The following is a 19,658-nucleotide window of genomic DNA, read 5'->3' on the forward strand; positions in this document are numbered from 1 at the left end:
GGTATCGAGACTTTGTGTGGGGAAATTAGAGTATGATGTAAGCTGGTGGTAGTTGTATTTTAAGATTTCCCATAATCAGTGATTTTCCAAATGATGCAAGTGCTGACAAGAACCCAAAGCACAACTCGGTCTTTATAATGATAATTATCCACTCTTCTAAAGCCTAAAAATGAAAATCTCAGCTCTTTTTACTCCTAGTGCTGGTTTCCATTTAACATGAATTCTCTAAACAGATTTCGCCCATAACCATGGCTTCACCAAGATGACTGGTTAAACGTAGAGCATCTTAAATCACTTATTGGCCAGAGGGCCCCACTACTCACTGCTGGGCTACTGGAGAGCCACGCCAGGCCTCTGTAGTTGTCAAACTAACTGGTTAGCGACGGGCCACTAACCTGTAGGCAACAGTCCGGATTTGCTGTCGCTCACTCCAAAGTGTCTTTGGATGTCCGCCAACACACCTGGAAATAATTAAGACACACAATTAGCGGCAACATACGAGGACGGCAAAAGTACTAGAAGATGATTAACACATTTGGGACTTTCTAACGCTAATGAATTCAGTTGATTGACGAAGGCAGTCGTAGTTGAGAAGCCCATTGGTGAAGAAGAGACTCTGTTAATGAAGAGATCGGGGACAAAGCATGAAAGGATTTCCATCACATTCTGTGATTAACTGGGCTAACGCATAAAGGTGTGCTCAGCTGGTGATTGGTTGTTAAAGCTGACCCCTGACCTGCTACAGAGTTGGAAGGATGACTGGCTTTATCTTAGGTGCCAAGTAGAGAGTGCTTTAAATTTTGATTGGTTCGATATAGTCCTTGCACTGTTTATAATGCTTGTCAAGGACATTAAGATAGACAATTAAAATATGAAAACTGGCAAAACAAATTAAGAACTCAAATATTTTATTAATTATAAATGGTAATAAATTACTTTGTAGGCAATGGATGAAAATTTCTTTGGACAGTCAGAATATAAAGACAGAATACCCTACTGAACATTTTGAATTAAATTGCAGTTGGCCTATCCAAAAATCAACAATAATTTGAAATACAGAGGTATTGGTGGCCTTCCCCGAACTGGATTTGTGTCCCCACCCCACCCCCACTCACTCCCGCCACTGTTCCTCTCTCCACCCAGCCTGCTCTCAGATATAAAGTGCATGGTCCAACAGGTCTACCAAAGCACCTCCCACATCTGCACCCTCCATTACCTTGAAGAGCAAGAAACAGTCTGCTGTTTTCAGGTCATCCTGACTTTGTCAGACGAACTTCAGTGGTTTAACCAAGGCCTTCTCAATGGTAACTATCTTTGGAGCAAAAGATTCTTAGACTTCAGTCATGAAAGGGTACCCAAGTTATCCTGGTTGACATGCTCTTTAATTTGGCTGCTATTCCTAAAGCAACTTGCCACATCCCCTCCTGCCTGACCAACAACCAGTATTCACCACTATACATTACAAATCCTTTGAAAAGATCACGTCATGTGTCAAGAACTGGTTTACAAGAAGTAGACAGCTCAAAGCAAAATATGGCTAACCACCCCCACTTCAAACATAGAATAGTACAGCACTGAAACCTGTCCTTTGGCCCAATTTGACATCTTGAGGCCCAGTAACTCTCATTCCTTTGCTGGTATCATCCCTCATTACCTCAGTAAGAAAGATCCTGATTAACCTGTTAGCTCACGTGGATTTTGTGAGGGAACACCTGTGTCTTCATTAAATCCAAATTACAACATACAATTAGGAGGGAGGAACCCTTGTGAGACAGAAAACGTACATTTATTTGAACGAAACCTATACAAAGTCCTTATTTTCAGTCAATCAGATGTCAAAAATTTAATGATTGACAAGACTGACAAAGAAGAGACCTTTTCAGATGAGTGCATGCACTCGTTTACCTCGAGCCCTCTTGCCCAGAGTACATCTGTTCCCAACTGAGGAATGTTCCTGGGCTGGTAAATTGATCTAAGGCATTGTCGGCGCAAGTAAACCGTACTTAATGTTGCAGTCTGCTTACCATTGCACAAAGTTAGATTTCATTTACAGCAAAAGAAGCGGCCCTTGGCAACATGCAACAAAGTCCAGGTGACACCTACGCACAGGCTGTCAAGCATTGCAGAAGTGTCAAGTGATGTCCACCTCCACCAAGAGAGATGTAAATTACCTGTCCCTGACATTCTACCACCAACGGCATCCTGGGGTCACTATAGACTCAACTGGGCCAGCCACATCAATAGCGCAACTGGTCCTTTGACAGGGAGACTTGATTCTGCCCACTTGCCTGGATCAGTATATCTCCAATATTCAAGAAACTTTGACATTAGCCAGGACAGATCAGTCTTCTTGTCTAACACTCCAGCACTTTCTTACCTTTGCTACCTTGTGCCTAAAATTTACAAGATACACTGCAGTTACTTGCCTCCTGCTGCTCCAACTGAAACCCAAGAGCTACAACATCAAGGAGAAGGGCAACAGTCCACCATCTGCAGGTTACCTTGCAAGTTGCATGCCATCCTGAAATACATTTCCTTCCTCATCGCTGGGTCCATATCCCAGAACCCTTGACCCAATGACACTCTCTACCCGGCCGACTTAAATAGCTCTCCGAGGTAGCTCAAGGGCAATTAGGGAAATGCTGATGCCCATGATCCGAATCCGAACCATGCAAAATGGAAGGCTGTCTGAGGAGAAACAACTCGGTTAATGTACACCTCACTATAAGCACGTAAATAAATTGGAAACCTCTCAGCTGAGGAGACTGGGATTATTCAGAGGGTTACGCAGGTTCATAAAGACCTGCTGAGCATCTTTAGCAGTTTCTGTTTTTGTCCCAATTTTGCAGCATGTGCAGGTTTGATTTTGATTTTCATTTCCCGTAACATCTTCCATTGATATTTTTCCCCATGACCGCTGGAGATTTTAATGCACTTCGACACCCATTATCTTTTCTATGCAATGCAGAAAGTGCAGAGAGCCATGGGAATTTTTGCACACGGCAAGATCCCACATTGATACTGAGCGAGGAGCTGTTTTAGAAAGTAAAGTATGTGGCTTCACAACCAGGTCGCGTACACTGTTCTGCAGTTGAGGTTGGTCATTTAAAGATAGGAAATACAGCCTATTATGTGCCTGAAAAAAATCTATTGACAGGAAAGATCTTTGAGGTGCTAAAAATAATGACTGAATTTTGTGCTGAGCAGCTAATATTTGAATCAGCTCCTTTGCGGGTTAGTTGCAGGGGAAATTCCACCCATTTACGGTGTTATTGGCTCCAACTTCCACAGCTACCTCAAACCCTTTATTACAATGGTGCTATCATTTCTGTTGAGGCTGTATCATAATAACATTTTTCCTTCTGCTAAGATGAGGTTTTAAGGGTGTTTCCAGTCCATAGGTCAATGAACAGACACTCCTAAGTAAACATTTACTTACACCATTCAGCGCCTTCTCAGTTTTTTCAAAGCAAAAGGCACTTTCTTAAAAAATGTTAGTATGAGGATCAGAGTGGGAATGGGGAATCTGGAGAAGTTATACCATCAGAAAACATCAAAGAGTTTCACATCCTGACTGTCCAAACAGAGGGAGATTGAATGTTCGCTAGAACGGGTGACGGGATGGTGCAGCAGGTAGTGCTACCTCAGTGCCAGAGTCCTGGGATCAATCCTGCAGATTCTCCCTGTGACTGTGTGCGTTTCCCCAAGCTGTTCCCATGTCTTCCCACTGCAAAGGCGTGCAGGCAGGTTACTAGGCCACTGCAAGCTCTCTCTTAGCCTAGGTATGAGGCAAAAGAATCAAAGAGGAGCTGATGGGCAATGTGAGAGAGCAAGTTGTCATTGCCACAGAGACATGAGGGGAAGGAGAATGACCCTGATGAGCCACATGTGTGCCATAGTAAGTAAAGATAAAGACAGTAGACCTGATTTTAACAAAATCCAATATGATTGATGGAATTTATCACATCATATATTTTCCTATGTTAATTGTGCCTCTACATAAGAAGTATATTTTTCTGTAATTTTGGATTGTCCCAAAATCATAACAGTCGTTATTTAAATGCCAACTGTTTCCTTTGAACAAATTGAGCAGCATTTTGAAGCGAATGAAATAGACAATGAAAAGTGAATGCCAGTGTTGCTGAGTGCATTAGGTGAAAAGTTTGCTTAGAAGTTTAAACACTTCAACCAAACCAGCCAAAATTAGCTTTGCTGATATCATGACCACTTAGAATCAAAACCACTGCAGGCCACTTTAGGTTTCATCAGTGGGATCGAAACAAAGAAGAGACCATTTCAGGTTATGTGGCTGAATTGAAGAAATTTCTGAGCGTTGTCAGTCCAGTGAGGGGCTTAATGATGAACTAAGGGATTGTTTAGTTTGTGGAGTCTTAGCAGGAAACATTCAAAAATGTCTCCCAAGTGAAGGACAACTCACATTTAAAAGAGTAGTTGAAATAACTGTATCAATGGAAACAGCAGACGGAGATACAATAGCATTGCAGTCAGGAATGAAAGTGAGCATGAACAAAATTGCAACATCTAAACAGAAACCTGCCTGACCAAACAAATTGTGTTACTGTTGTGATATACCAGACCAATGCATGTTTAAAGGTGAAACTTGTCGAAAATGCAACAAAGAGCATGTCGGACAGACAAAAATAAATGGACTGCACAGAGCAGAGAGAGAGATAAAAAGTCAAGTTGCAGTTTCAAAAAGAGCACTAATTTGCATGCTGTTGATGAAAAATCTGATAATGATGAGAGTGACACAGGACTGAGTAGCCTAGAGATTTGCAATGTGAAAACTAACAAGACAACAAGCATTATGGCTTATACCAGAAGTGAATAGCAAATTAATTAAAATGGAATTAGACACTGGCTTGACTCATTCCGCAAAATGAGTTTGAATGTCACTTCACAGATGTTAAACTGAAGCTTGCCAATATCCAACTAAGAACTTACAGTGGAAAAAAGATAAATCCTGTGGGAGACATTTATACCAGTGAAATACAATGACCAGCAAGGCACATTGGGCTTGTATGTAGTTGAAACAGCAATTTGAGGCCATGAGAGGCTGAGACAACTACAACTTGATTAGAAATCCATCCACCACTTGCATGCCACAGCCTCTGCAATAGAGTTAACCAAAAGAGAATCAAGAAAGGTACTGGATGATGCCACAGCAGTGTTCAAGGATGGCATTGGGAAACTCAACCATATCAAGGGTAAGCTTGTGTTAAATGAAAATGCCACACCCAAGTTTTACAAAACCCATCTGGTTCCTTATACCGTCCATAATAAAGTAACCAGTAAGCTAGATCACATGGAGGCCAAAGGAATTCTTTCCAAGATTGAGTAGAGCCCATGGGCAATGCCAGTGGTCCCAGTAGCCAAGAAGAATGGGTCTGTCAGGATCCGAGGTGATATTAAGGTCACCATCAACCCAGTACTGAAAGTAGATCATACCCTCTGCCTGGAATAGAGGATATCTTTGCAAACTTTTCTGGAGTGAAACACTTCAGCAAAGTGGACTTAGCTGAGGCCTACCTGCAGATGGAGATGGAAGAAGAGTCCATAGTGTTTCTCACCATAGGCATGCACAAAGGGCTTTATCACTATCATGGGTTTCTTTTTGGAGCAGCATCTGAACCTGCACTCTGGCAGGAAGCTGAGGACCAAGTGCTACAAGACTGCCCCGGCACTCCGTGTTACCTGGATGGCATCATTGTTACCGATCAGGATGACTTGCAACATCTCCAAAGTTCAGGACAGTATTAAAAGATTGTAAGATAGTGGGCTCAGAGCACGGCACAACTAGAGTGAATTCTTTAAAACAAACATCACTCAGAGTGGTCACACTATTGATGCACAAGGATTACACAAAAGTGCCGAGAAAATTCAAAGAATGGTGGACGCCCCAAGGCCAAAGGGAGTTGTTGTTGTTTTTAGGATTTGTCAATTATTTTTAACAGGTTCCTGCCAAACCTGACTACTGTGCTCCACCACTTGAACTCATTACTACGGGTCAGGAAGAAAGGGCAATGGACAAAGCGGAGTGAAATGGCTTTCCAAAAGGTAAAAGAAATGGTGATGTCAGCCACTGTACTCTTACACTATGAACCCCATCGTCCAGTGAAGCTTGCCTGTGATGCCTCAGCTTACGGGACAGGGGCAGTCCTGCCACATGTTATCAGTGATTAAAGTGAATGCTCCACAACCTTTGTATCGCGTCCCGTTGCAACCTTTGCTTTTGCAATGATTTGTACGAGTATAAAAGGAGCTGCGCTCTTTGTATTATTTGGAGTTCGAATCCCACTGTTAGCAGTTCCACTCCTCACGATATCGTGAATAGAGCTCTTCTTTCTTCAAACTCTGTGTCTAACTTCATTTGTGATCAACTTTAATCAAGTTTCCATAGCAAATTAATTTCCCGAACACCACCATATCATATGTGAGCACCACGTGTAAAGAAAACCTAAGTACACATGTATCCTACTGCTTTTCCTTTCGATTAGTTTCTGGAATTATAAAACACAACAAAGGCACTTACTCTAAAACCACAAACTGAAATAAAAGAGACGGGAATGTTTAAAGTGCCGTTGGACAGAGGCTGCATACACTTCCTATGGGGATGTACAGGGAAATGTTGGTCTTGCTCTTTTTCCAGAAGAGTGGGAAAATACAGGGAAGCGAGAAGCCCCAGAGGTTGCACCTGGAAGGTCAGAGCTGGACTCTGCCTGTTCTAGCGGAGGAGAGCAGCAAGGTTCTGCCGCTGATCAGCACTGATGTAACATTGTCCAACAGTGCTAGTTGGACAATGTGGAAACAGAGACTTAAAATATTGACAGATCTAATACCTCTCGAGGGTCTGAGCACAATGCCACACCTCTCTACCGCCGGGACATCTATTAGTAGAAGATGATTCACAGGAATTTACCCACAGTTTGGGATCAGATAGAATCCATTCAGTCAGTTTACTCCTAATGGTTCACTTATTCATTCGCACGCCCAGATTTTGACATCAGCTTTTAAAATTATGAAGGATTTAAAGAATTCAAGGAATTGTTTCCCACAGAGCAGGTGAGCTCTCCCTAAACTCCTGGCCAAAATCAATCAATGAACCTATAACACTGAATCCCACTGACATTGGCAGGACGCCCTGAGGTACTTCATAGCCAATTATATACTTTAAGAGCTGTCATTGTGTAATGGAAAGGAGCATGGCAGGCAGTACGTACATAACCATGTCCCTAAAAGAGCCACGAGATACACAATCCAATCACGTTTCAGCAGATGCTGTAGGAAAAACATTGCCGGGATAAGGAGAAATCCCCTGCTCTTCTCGGAACAAAGCACTAAAACCTGGGCCCCGACCTTGTGCTTGACTTCCTCCAGTCATGCCCAGAGCTATAACCTTCCAATTCAGCTGGGACAGGATCTCTCACTGATGTGACAGTGTATGAATGCACGGCTGCCACATTTTGTCCCACATTTGTCATAAACATCAAGAAACTATGTGCCTAATCTGCACAATTTATTCAAGTGTAAGGACCCATCAATTCGAGGGGGGAGGGGGGAGGGGAGAGAGGGGGGAAAAGGAGGGAGAGACTCTTTGGTTCAACTCATCCATGCTGACCACGCAGCCCACCGAGCTAGTCCCATTTGCCTGTGTTTGGCTGATATCACTTTGGTTAACAGAAGGGGTCCAAGGCATTAAAAAGATTTGGAACTTCTGTTCGAGACTTTCCTAACCATGAACTTATCCAAATATCTTTTCGAGAGAGGGAGAGAGAGAATATATAATTTCATTCCCAACTGTGTCAGTCTTGACAAAAGCTCATCAACCTGTGACATTTTTTTTTCTCTCCACAGATGCTGCCAAATCTGTGAATTATTTCCAGCATTTTCTGCTTTGCACAGATTTCCAGCAGCTGTTGGTGGGCCATCCCCTCGTCACCCTGAGCAGGAGGGGGCTCGGTCGCTCCTGAGACGTTGAGTCCCGCTTGATGCTGCAGTACCTCCTCAGGTGAATATGATACTCCCTGACTGGGCGGATCCTGACTAACCTCTCCATAGGTTTCTGCAGGGAATGAGATAATGAACCGATCCTACAAATAATTTCCCCAGGGATGGCAACAAGAGCAGGAAGAAATGGCAAGCTGTCATATGACGAGAACAGGGATGCAGTATAACGTCCTGACAGTTTGGAAAAGGTGAAAGGGTCAGGTGTGCTGATTTCTGATTAAAGCTGCTGAGGCTTTATCCCATGTCTTGCCCCTGCTGTCAACGCACTGACAAATCACCACACTACAGGGTGACCAAAATAGAAGCGTTTAATTCCTCACCTTGATATCGTCTAAAAATTCAACCTCAAAAATACATGAAACAATCTGACAGTAACACGCTGTAAAAAATAAAGATCTTTGCACCCTCTGCATTTACACATTACTGCTATTTTTAATGCTTGTCAGATTGAATAAAGGGGAGAAAAATATTAGCAGTGTTTGTTGGGAGACAAGTTAACTGAGTAGCGGTAAATCAGGAGTGATTTTAAAATTATCCATTTGCACTTTAGAGGTAGAGCAAACTGTAAATGCACGTCAAAACATCCGGCCTACCCAAGTCACTACCATCTCACATGCATTCCACACCATAAACAGCTAAGATGCTAATAATACAAAGGATTTGAATGGTCTTTCTTTCTCGGGAAGATTGTGTTGACATTGGAGCGATACACATAAAATGTTGGAGGAATTCAGCAGGCCAGGCAGCATTGAGGAAAAGAGTAAACAGTCGACGTTTCGGACTGAAACATCGACTGTACTCTTTTCCATAGATGCTGCCTGACCTGCTGAGTTCCTCTAGCGTTTTGTGTGTGTTGCTTGGATTTCCAGCATCTGCAGATTTTATCTTGTTTGTGCTGACGTTGACCTTAAAGTGGGATCAAATATTAGTAATAGGAGCAGGTTGTAACAACAGTCAACAAATGTGAACTTGAAGCAGATCCAGACAGTTGGAGTTGTCGGTAGAAGTGACCATGGAGATTGATTTGGTCCAGTAGGACCCTTTCTGGAAGGCAGCTTGCCATCCTAACCTGTTCTGGATCTTGAGTTCAATCTCACACCAATGGGATTATTCCAATCTATCCAACTACACCATTCACCTGTCCAAGGACAGGCTGCACTCCCATCATCTCAAAGCTCCTGAACAAGACAATCCATGCAGATGTGATGGGGGGGGGGGGGTGGGGAAAGAGTGTTCCCAATTACGTTGTCTGCTGCACTCTAGTTAAACTTTCATTGACCCTGTTAGAGTTACTGTTCTATAGATTTATTGAGTATGCCAGCAGGTAAATGAATCTCAGGGTTGTATATGGTGACATATCTGTACTTTGAACTTTGCTAGCCCCTTATGGATATATGACTATTTGTGTTCATATAAGCAAAGTATTAGCTGTGTTTTTGGAGTATATAAGGAATATTTTTTTGGTTTCCTGTGATTCACGTTGAACCTTGTGTCAGACTGGAAATGCACAGAATGGATCCCATCAGCCAAGATACATGCTGTAGCTCCCATTACACACACCAGATGGATCACACACTCACTGGCCATAGAGAGTTAAAGCATGGAACTACGCTTTTCTACCACCAAGTCCGTGCAGGCTATGAAAATCTATTTACACGAATCCTATCGCACATGTTGAACCTTTTTGCCTTCATCCCCTTCCTCGACTTCCCCTCAAGGCTAAACTTTCTAATACAGTCCAATGGGCCAGAGACTTTGAACAGACTTAGGTGAAACACTGTAAACAAGAAATGGTGTTCTTGTGCCCACACACTAAAATGTAATTGTTACTCGGAAGAAAGACATCAATAAATATTGTGAGTATTGAGCAATCAAATGGTTAAAGCGCTTTGAGAAAAACAGTCGGCAACCGTTCAAGGTGACTAGCTCGAGAAGTAGAAGATCTCATTTATCCTTCAATAAATATCTCCAGTTTGGATCATTAAAATTAGCTCAAAATTATAATTACCTGATGTTCCCATTCCCAAATCTGAAAGAGCATGGTTGGAGGTGAAGGACAAACGATGCCCTGGCCCTCCATGGTCGCTGCCTCACAGCAAGAGAGAGAGAGAGAGAGAGCAATTCAGGAAAAGAATTATTAAGTCTGGCAGTCTCAGAGTCCCAGAAGTTCAAACTATGTGTCTGCCCTCAACACCATGAAGTGAGAAGGAAAGAAAGCAGGAAATGCAGCAGAAAATATTGGAAAGAGATTAGCTGGCACATGGGGATTTACAGCCTTTCTGAATCTGGGACTTGGGAGAAACCAAACCCAATCTACTGGAAATAAACATTTATAAATAGAGTAGATGAATAAATTCTGACATGCTGGGGAAAGTATAACAACTGAGTTTGAATCCATGATTACCAAAGCTCTTCAACACTGGCACTTCCTCACCTTTGGTCTCCGATAGTCTATTGACTTGAGATTGCAATGATTATCATCCAATTTTATGAGTCAGATTCAGAATCAGGTCTAACATCATTGGAATATGTCGTGAAATTTGCTAACTTTGCAGCACCGGTACAATGCAAACCATGACAAATATAGAAAAAAACTGAATTATAGTAATTATATATGTATCTTAAACAGCTAACTTAAAATAAGCAGTGCAAAAACAGAAATTTTTAAAAAGTACTGAGGTAATGTTCATGGGTTCAATGTCTGTCCATTTAGAAATCAGATGGCAGAGCTGAAGAAGCTGTTCCTGAATTACTAAGTGTGTGTCTTCAAGCTTCAGTACCTCTTTCCTGATGGTAAAACTGAGAAGAGGACATGTCCTGGGTGGCGGGGATGGATGCCGCCCTCCTGAGTCACATTGTACTAAGATGGTTGAAAGTTGTACCAAGATGTTTGAAGAACTGTGACCATTCGTTTTGTCCAGCCATTCATCCTCTTTGAAATCCACTCTTCAATGGGTCTCAGCCCACAACTTGGACAAACTCACTGAAGCTGATTCGAGAATGCATTGCGAGCTTCACAGTGAGATCACATGCTTGGTTGCTGGTATCACAGCACAATAAACTTCGCTGATACTGGGCTGTATCTAGGGAGCTTTACTGTGAAGTACGTACCTCTGGCAGCAGACTTTTAGGACTTTGTTATGTGCAGCCCAAATGCAAATTGCAACTGTGATGAGTTTTCAAACATGATGTAATTGACTGTAATATATTTGGGGATGTCCTGGATTACCAACAGAGATTACATGTCATTGAATCTACAGCAGTTGAGATGTCCAAAAACATTTTGTCCTCTCTGATTTTTTCTTTTCTCAGTTAATTTTTTTAACCTTGAGCAACAATTCCATTTTTTCCTCGGTAATAACCAGTTTTGTCAAATGTCCATGAAACAAAACGAGTCCAAAGCCCACAATCATGACTGTGTGCCTGGGGTGTAGGAACACTTGTGATTATTTGGCCTTCTCACAGTTACAGTGTAAATTCACTCACTGCTGTCACAGTCCAGTTTATACCCAGAATCTAACATTGTAGCAAAGCCAGTTCAGTAAGAACACCTCTGCTTGAACTGTTTTTCGCCATAATTGATTATCTACCCAAACTTCTGGTATTATTAATTGATTTGCATTGACTCATGGGTCAGTGAATGTACTTCGTGCAATCAGTATTACTTGACTAGTGATTTTTATCATTTCCCTCTGGTACTGGGCTTTCCCCAGAAGATAATCCAAATTATTTTGCCTTAAATGTTTCTCCAAGGCCAGTCCTCACTCAGCGATCCCATTGTGGGCATTTTCCAGGAGGTTTTCGGAAGTGTTTGGCTGATTCCTCTCCAGATTAGCTGCCCAATTGCCCCTCTGGATTCCACCAATTAATTCAGCAGAAATTAAACATCAAATCTGGCCCTTGCCTGGTTTGCAGTCTGCCCCACTGGGCTGTGAACTTAATCAACAGACTTAGAGTGAGTGAATTAAAATCACAGCAAGTAGCTTCGAACAAAACAAAATGTGTCTAAAACCTCGTGTGTGCTAATGACATTGAATCTGCTGCCTCAGAAAAGAAACAATCACAGAACAACAAACCATGTACTGTGAGATCTACAGGACTGTGCAAAAGTCTTAGGCTCATATATATAGCTGAGGTCCAAGACTTTTGCACAGTACTGTATTTGTCAGCGTGGAGCAGAGAGCAAGTTTGTAAATCTGGCGGGAGCAAAGGGTGTTGGGAACAGGGAGGGCGAAGTATCATGGGTGGGGTGTGGGTCAGGTGGCAGAGGAGTGCCAGGGGCATGGAGGGGCTGGCGCGGGTGCGGACACACCCAGCCCTGAGACACCAGGCAAGGTCATTTGATTCCAAACAACTGGTTTATTGATCATTACAGAATGTCTCTCTGATGCTTCCCCTTCCCCTTTTCCCCAACCATGATTCCCCTCTCCCTGCCCTCCTCCCACTCTCAGTCCACAATAGAGACCCATATCAGAATCAAGGTTTATCATCACTCACATATGTCGTGACTTTTTTTTGCAGCAGAAACGTGCAATTGCATAAAATTACCACAGTTCTGTGCTAAAGTCTTAAGCACCCTAGCTATATGTATGTGCACAGTATTGTACAACACTTTTTAATATGCTTATTAACATTCACACTGAAACACTAAACAGACATATATGTAGAACCATGGGCACAGAGACACAGATATGAACATGTAGACACACACACGCACACAGTCCCTGCCTTCAATGGCATTCTTCACAGGACAATGAATTATAGCCGTGCATTGAGTGCAGTTGGTCTGGTCTTGGACCTGACAAGTTGAGCGTTGGGCTCAGCGTGCACTTTATAATGGTTGTGAGTTCAATTTCCCTAGCTGAGAAAACCTGTTTCTTCACCCTCGCTCATATAGATTACAACCTGACTTCAGATCAAAGTGACTTCCCAAAATTAACATTGGAGAGGTTGCATTCCTGGAATATGGAGTTGCATCCTCCCCACTAAAGTGGCAGGAAACTGCTAGCTCATTGTCACCATTTCTTGGATCACCTGTCACTTTAATTCTCCACTTTTCTCTCACTCTGCCTCTGGTATCTTATATTGTTTCAACAAAGCCCAATAAACCAATGAGAAACACGAACTTGCCTCCTGACTAGGCTTGCGACAGCCTTCAGAGATTAACACTGAATTCAAATATTTCAGATAACCAGCCTTTCCAGTTTGTGTCAGAACTGGCCAGTCATAATGATAGCTCATCTTAGTCTTTACTTTGAACTACCTTTATAAACTTACTTATGGAATGATCTGTCTGGATGGCATGAAAACACAATGTCTCAGTTCATGTGGCAATGATAGACCAATTACCATGTTAAGTATGTTTATCTCTCTACACAGACACAGCCTGCTCTGCTGGCTATCTCCCCACTTCCCTCTCAGTCCTGAAGAAGGGCCTCAGCCCGAAAAGTCGACCGTTCACTCTTTTTCACGGATGCTGCCTGACCTGCTGAGTACTTCCAGCATTTTATGCGTGCTGTTTTGGGTTCCCAGCATCTGCAGACTTTCTCATGTTTGGGTATTTCCAACACTCCATTGCAGGTTTCCAGCAAATGTTTGTATCTTACAGTTCCAGCAACTCTATTTCTTCTTTCTCTTAACCATCGTAAACACTCACTACTACCACCAGCAGCACACAGCAGCCACCGCCTGTACCATCCAAACAGTGTACTGCAATTCCCCACCTGATAAACCCAAACCTGCGACCCTAACTAGGAAGAAGGTCAAGGTCAACAGGTATGTGTAAAGACCACTACTGCAGATGCCCTTTCAGTCCATGCACCATTCTACCTCGGAAATAATCCTTCTGTGTTGATAGCTACAAGTCCAAGAAACCCCCATCTCACTCCAGGGGGAGCACCTTCGTCAGAAGGAAACAGATGCTCAAATGGACTATGAGGAATGAGTGCCAGCCTTGCCTTATGTAGATTAATTCATTAAATAGAATTTTACAGAATTACTCCACTCACTACATCAGAAGCATTCAATCGACCCGGTTCCTAAAAAGTACTCCAAAGTTAGGAACTATTCAATCGTTCTACACCCTACCAATTAATCCAACTGCGACATATATACTTAGCCCACTCCCTGGCCATGAAATATACAATTACCCCAACTATGAACTATATAATAATTCCACTCCCTGACTGGGAAATATACAATTACTTACCTTTATAATGTACACGTAACTGCTCATTGGCATATGTTAAATGGATGATCAACACCAACATTCACCAGTTCCTCTACACGAGGATAACACTGATTTTGTTTTTTGACCTGATAGTCAATTCAGTTATTAAAAGGGCAATTTAATGAGGCATTTCTTTTGTGGCTTTACATATGTAGCAGTTTCTACATTCCTACTGCAAGCCAATTATGCACGTGTCAGAGGCAAGTACCCTTCACAAGGTGCTCATCTGAAATATTTCCAAACCAGCGATTGAAAGAGTGACAATGCATCCCACAGAAAGATGACCAAAAGCTTCACTGAAGAGGTGGGCTTCAAGAGGGATCTTAAATAAATGAGCCTGGAATTCTAGACCTCATGCAGCTGAGAGCCCATTGCCACCGGCAGAGAGCTTGGATTTCAAGGAGTGTACAACTGAGGAAAGGATACAGTATGAGGAGATGTTCCAGAGATGTTGGAGGGCGGGGGATAATGTGTGGAGGATGGGAAAGACCACGACCAGTCTCAAAAGCCACGATGGGGTTTTAAGAGCAAAGCATTGGAGAAGGCACCAGTGTGGCTCTATAAGCAGAGGTGGAGCAGAAGTAGGGAATTTAATTGGGTCATTGGTTCATTATTGTCACTTGCCGAGAACAATGAAAAACGTAGCATTCATATGGATCATTTCATTACAACATTGCATTGAGAAGAATAAGGAAAAACAATAACACAATGGTGCAGACAGACAGAAAGGTGCAAAACCATAACGACGTAGATTGTGAGGTTAAGAGAGAGACCCCATGAGTTAGATACAGTATGATAGCGCAGCTTTGGCTAGCATTAATTGTGAGCTTCATTAGGATTCAAGTTCAGCAGCCTCACCTGCTGAGAATTCCCAGGGTTTTCCATTTAAATTTCAGATTTCTCAGCATTACTGAGATTTTGTTTATACGATGGACATGTGATGAAAGAATAGCTCTCTCCCAACTCCACGGACAATGTGTATGGTCTGCTCAGGGGCAGGCAATTGTCTGATTCAGGAATGGTGGCTAAAGATGGCAACTTTCTGAGTTGTTGGATATATTACCTTACTTAATATGAAATACTGACAAAACAGTGCAACGTATTGGAGGGAATAATCTGCATATGATCCAGAGAAACGACTGGAAGACAGAGCTGAGTATCTTCCCCTGTAACCATCCAAATCAGCTTTCTTACTATGAACATATGAATCAACAGAGTTGCAGCACCATTAAGCAGTTAGTGCTAATCTGTACCTAGCAAGCATTAACGAACAATGTATGTATTAGTGTTAAAACAGCAACCACAGTAAAGGCAATATTTAGATCTTGCTGGAACACTCAACAGGTGTGGTAATATCTGTAGAAAGAGAATTAAAGTTAACTGAAACCCAAAACAGACATTATTTGATCTGCTGAGAATTTCCAGAATTTCCTGCTTGTATTACCACACCTGCAGACAATCCTCTGTCCGTGATAGTCTCCTTCCTGAAATACCATGGGCTCTTACCTTGCTAAGCATTCTGATGTACTGCACCTGGTCAAACGCCTTCTGAAAATCCAAGTACACAATATCCACCCATTTTCCTTTGTCTATCCTGCCTGTTATTTCATCAAAGAATTCCAACAGATTTATCAGGCAAGATTTCCCCTTAAGGAAACCATGCTGATCTTGGTCTGTTTGGTCATGTACCTCCAAGTATCCCAAAACCACATCCTTAACAATCAACTCCAACATCTTCCCAACCACTGAGGTCAGGCTAACTGGCCTATAATTTCCTTTCATCGGCTTTCTTTCTTGAAGAGCGGAGTGACATTTGCCATTTTCCAGTCCTCCAGAATAATGCCAGAATCTAGTGATTTTTGACAGATCAATACCAATGCCTCCACAATCTCCCTAGCCACCTCTTTCATAACCCTGGAGTGCTGACCATCTGGTGCAGGTGACTTATCCACCTTCAGACCTTTCTTTGTTTCCCAAGCACCTTCTCTTTAGTAATAGCAATTGCACTCACTTCTGCCCCCTGACACTCTTGAACCTCTAACTTACAGATGCAGAATACTTATTCAGTTTGTCCCCCATTACTACCTCTCCAGCATCATTTTCCAGTGGTCCGATATCTACCCTTGCCTCTCTTTTACTCTTTATATATCTGAAAAAAGTTTTGGTATCCTCTCTGGTATTATTGGCTAGCCTACCTTCATATTTCATCTTTCCCCTCCTTATGACTTTTTAATTGCCTTCTGTTGGTTTTTAAAAAATTCCCAATCCTCTAACTTCCCATTAAATTTTGCTCTGCTATATGCCCTCTCTTTTGCTTTTATGTTGTTTTTGACTTCCTTTGTCAGCCGCAGCTGCATCATCTTGCCTTTAGAATACTTCTTCTTTGGGGTGCATCTATCCTGTGCCTTCCTAATTGCTCCCAGAATCTCCAGCCATTCTGTTATGCCGTCATCCATGCTAGTATCCCCTTTCAATCAACCTTGGCCAGCTCCTCTCTCATGCTTCTATAATTCCCTTTACTCCACTGTAAGACTGACACATCTGACTTTGGCTTCTCCCTCTCCCTTGCAGGATAAAGTCTATCATATTATAATCACTTTCTCCTAAAGGTTCCTTTATCTCTAGCTCCCTAATCAAATTTGGTTCATTATACAACACTCAAACCAGAATAGCCTTTCCCCAAGAGGGCTCAACCACAAGCTACTCTAAAAAGTAATCTCGTAGGCATTCTACAAATTCTCTCTCTTGTGATCCAGCACCAACCTGATTTTCCAAATCTACCTGCATGTTGAAATTCTCCAATACTATCAGAACGTTGCCCTTTTGACATGTGTTTTCCATCTCCCACTGTAATTTGGAGCCCTCATCCTGCCTACCGTTTGGAGGCCTGTATACAACTTCCATCAAGGTCTTTCACCCTTATAGTTAACAATCAGGTTTCAGGGTACTTGAAAGAACATGACAACATGGTTTCCTTAAGGGGAAATCTTGCCTGACAAATTTGTTGAAATTCTTTGCGGAAATAACGAGCAGAATAGACAAAGGAGAATTGGTGGGCGTTATTTATTAGGATTTTCAAAAGGCATTTGACAAGGTGCCACAAATGAAGCTGCTTAAAATATAAGAGCCCATGGTATTCAGGAAAATCACTAGCATGTATGAAGATTGGCTGACTGGCAGAAGGCAAAGAGCGGCTGTCGGTGGCTAGTGTTGTTGGGACTGCTTCTTTTTACATTATATGTCAATGATTTGGATGTTGGAATTTATGGGTCTGTGGCCAAGTTTGCAGAAGATACAGAGATAGATGGAGGGGCAGGTAGTGTTGAGGAAGCAGGGAGTCTGTAGAAGGACTTAGACAGATTAGGAGAATGAGCAAAGGAGTGGCAGATGGAATGCAGTGTCGGGAAGTGTATGGTCATGCATTTTGTTAGAAGGAATGAAAGCATAGACTATTTTCCAAACAGACAGAAAATACAAAATCAAAAGGACTTGGAGTCCTCATGCAGGATTCGCTAAAGATGACCATGCAGGTAGAGTTGGTGTTGTTGAAGGCAAATGCAATGTTAGCATTAAATTCAAGAGGACTAAAATATAAAAGCAAGGATGTCATTCTGAGGTTTTATTAGACACTGGTGAGTCTCACTTGGAGTATGTGAGCAGGATTTAGCCCCTTCTCTAAGGAAGGATGTGCTGACGTTGGAGAGGCATCCGAGGAGGTTCACAAGAATGATTCCAGGAATGAACAGGTTATTGTATAATCAGTGTTTGATGGCTCTGGGCTTGTACTCCTTGGAATTTAGAAGAATGGGGGTGGGGGATCTTATTGAAACCTATCGAATGCTGAAAACCCTAGAAAGAGTGGATGTAGAGAGGATATTTCCTATAGTCGGGGAGCCTAGGACCAGAGGGACATCCATTTATAATGGACATTAGGAGGAATTTCTTTAGCCACAGGTTGGTGAATCTGTGGAATTCAATGCCATAGGCGGCTATGAAGGTCAAGTCATTGGGTGTATTTAAGATGGAAGTTGATAGGTTTTTGATTAGTTAGGGCGTGAAATTTTGTGGGGAGAAGACAGGAGAATGGGGTTGAGAGGGAAAATGGACTGGCCAAAATGAAATAGAGGGGCAAACTGGATGGACCAAATGACCTAATTCTTCTCTATATTTTGTGGTTCAGAATGTTCCACACTTGCAGAGTGAACAGACTAGTGGGGCATCTTCCATCTCAATCAACTGCAGTAATATTATCTGTCACAATCCTTAACCAGGCGGCTTAAAATGAAAGAACAATAGAGAAGGAAATAGGACAGGGTACAAAATGTACTAAAAGTGAGAAAAGAGGAGAAACATTGTGTTAAGATTTGAAAGAATGGAAACAGAAGGGACAAGAAAACACGTAAGCAAAGTAACTATCTGTATGAATTAAAAACTGCACGTTTTCAATTTGTTCCGAAGCAGAAAATGTCCAGTGATGTTGCAAAAGCATAGATAATTGTGCTGTTAAGTTCCAAGCCCGACTTTCTATGGCGAGTCCAACTAACATCTAGATGCAGAAATTCCGAAGAATTTATGGATCTTCAGGAGAAGATGGTGGCTTTGCCAGAATAGTCATTTTTTAAAACAAGTTATTGCCATTTTACAATTTATTACCCCTTTCTGGTGAAGGTTCTAATCGATTTACACAGTAAAACAGCATAAACGATAAAACATGATTGTCTGCAAAGTCAGAGGAACAGTGCTGTGTGCAGTTGACGGCGAGACCTCTCGTTCTGCTTTGAAGCTTTCTCTTGGTTTGACCTCCTAGGACAGTCACTAATGGACGGTCTCTCTATTAAGTCAATCCTGGAATCAGAGTTCAAAATGCTCTTACAGGGCAACCTGGAGTGGGTTTAATAATTTATGGAAAATACAGAACAATCTATTAAACTTGCACCTGCAACCTACATCCGATGGTGGTAATATACAAAGGATTTAGGAGTTGTTTGTCAAAACCACCCTTTCGCTCAGCATCGGTAATGAATTTGTATAATTTTAAGAAAAGGAATCCCATTTATACAATTAATCTCGAGAGACTACCCCCCCCCCCCCCATTAACAGTCCTTCGCCATTTTACGTTCTCAACCTCTACGGGTAATGAAGAACCACGGCGAATAAGGAGAGACTGCGAACTGGTAGCTGAAGATCGAAACTACAGAAGTCAGGACTGTAGCAATGCATCCACTGACCGGGCCCTTTTAATCCTCCCATCGAACCCAGCCAGCAAGTTAACGGTGTCCTGTCAGCGGGTTTGACCCGCTCGGCTCCATTGTTTCTGGGGTAATCTGGAACCGCTGCGCGATTGCGAAGAGACGACCCGGCCAAACTGCCCACAAGCTTGGGATGGCGCCTCGGGGACAGG

General features: G+C 42.4%; 1 protein-coding gene across 1 annotated transcript in view; it reads right to left on the bottom strand.

The window, feature by feature from the left end:
- The window catches only part of spns2 (SPNS lysolipid transporter 2, sphingosine-1-phosphate), a 104,414-nt gene that overhangs the window by 83,832 nt on the left and 924 nt on the right, over window positions 1-19,658 (bottom strand). Inside the window, exon 2 of the mRNA XM_063031495.1 lies at window positions 396-461. Within this exon, the coding sequence (XP_062887565.1) occupies window positions 396-461 (66 nt within the window). The remainder of the gene's footprint in view (window positions 1-395; window positions 462-19,658) is intronic.

The sequence above is a fragment of the Mobula hypostoma genome, chromosome 23, assembly GCF_963921235.1.
Source record: "Mobula hypostoma chromosome 23, sMobHyp1.1, whole genome shotgun sequence".
NCBI lineage: Eukaryota > Metazoa > Chordata > Chondrichthyes > Myliobatiformes > Myliobatidae > Mobula > Mobula hypostoma.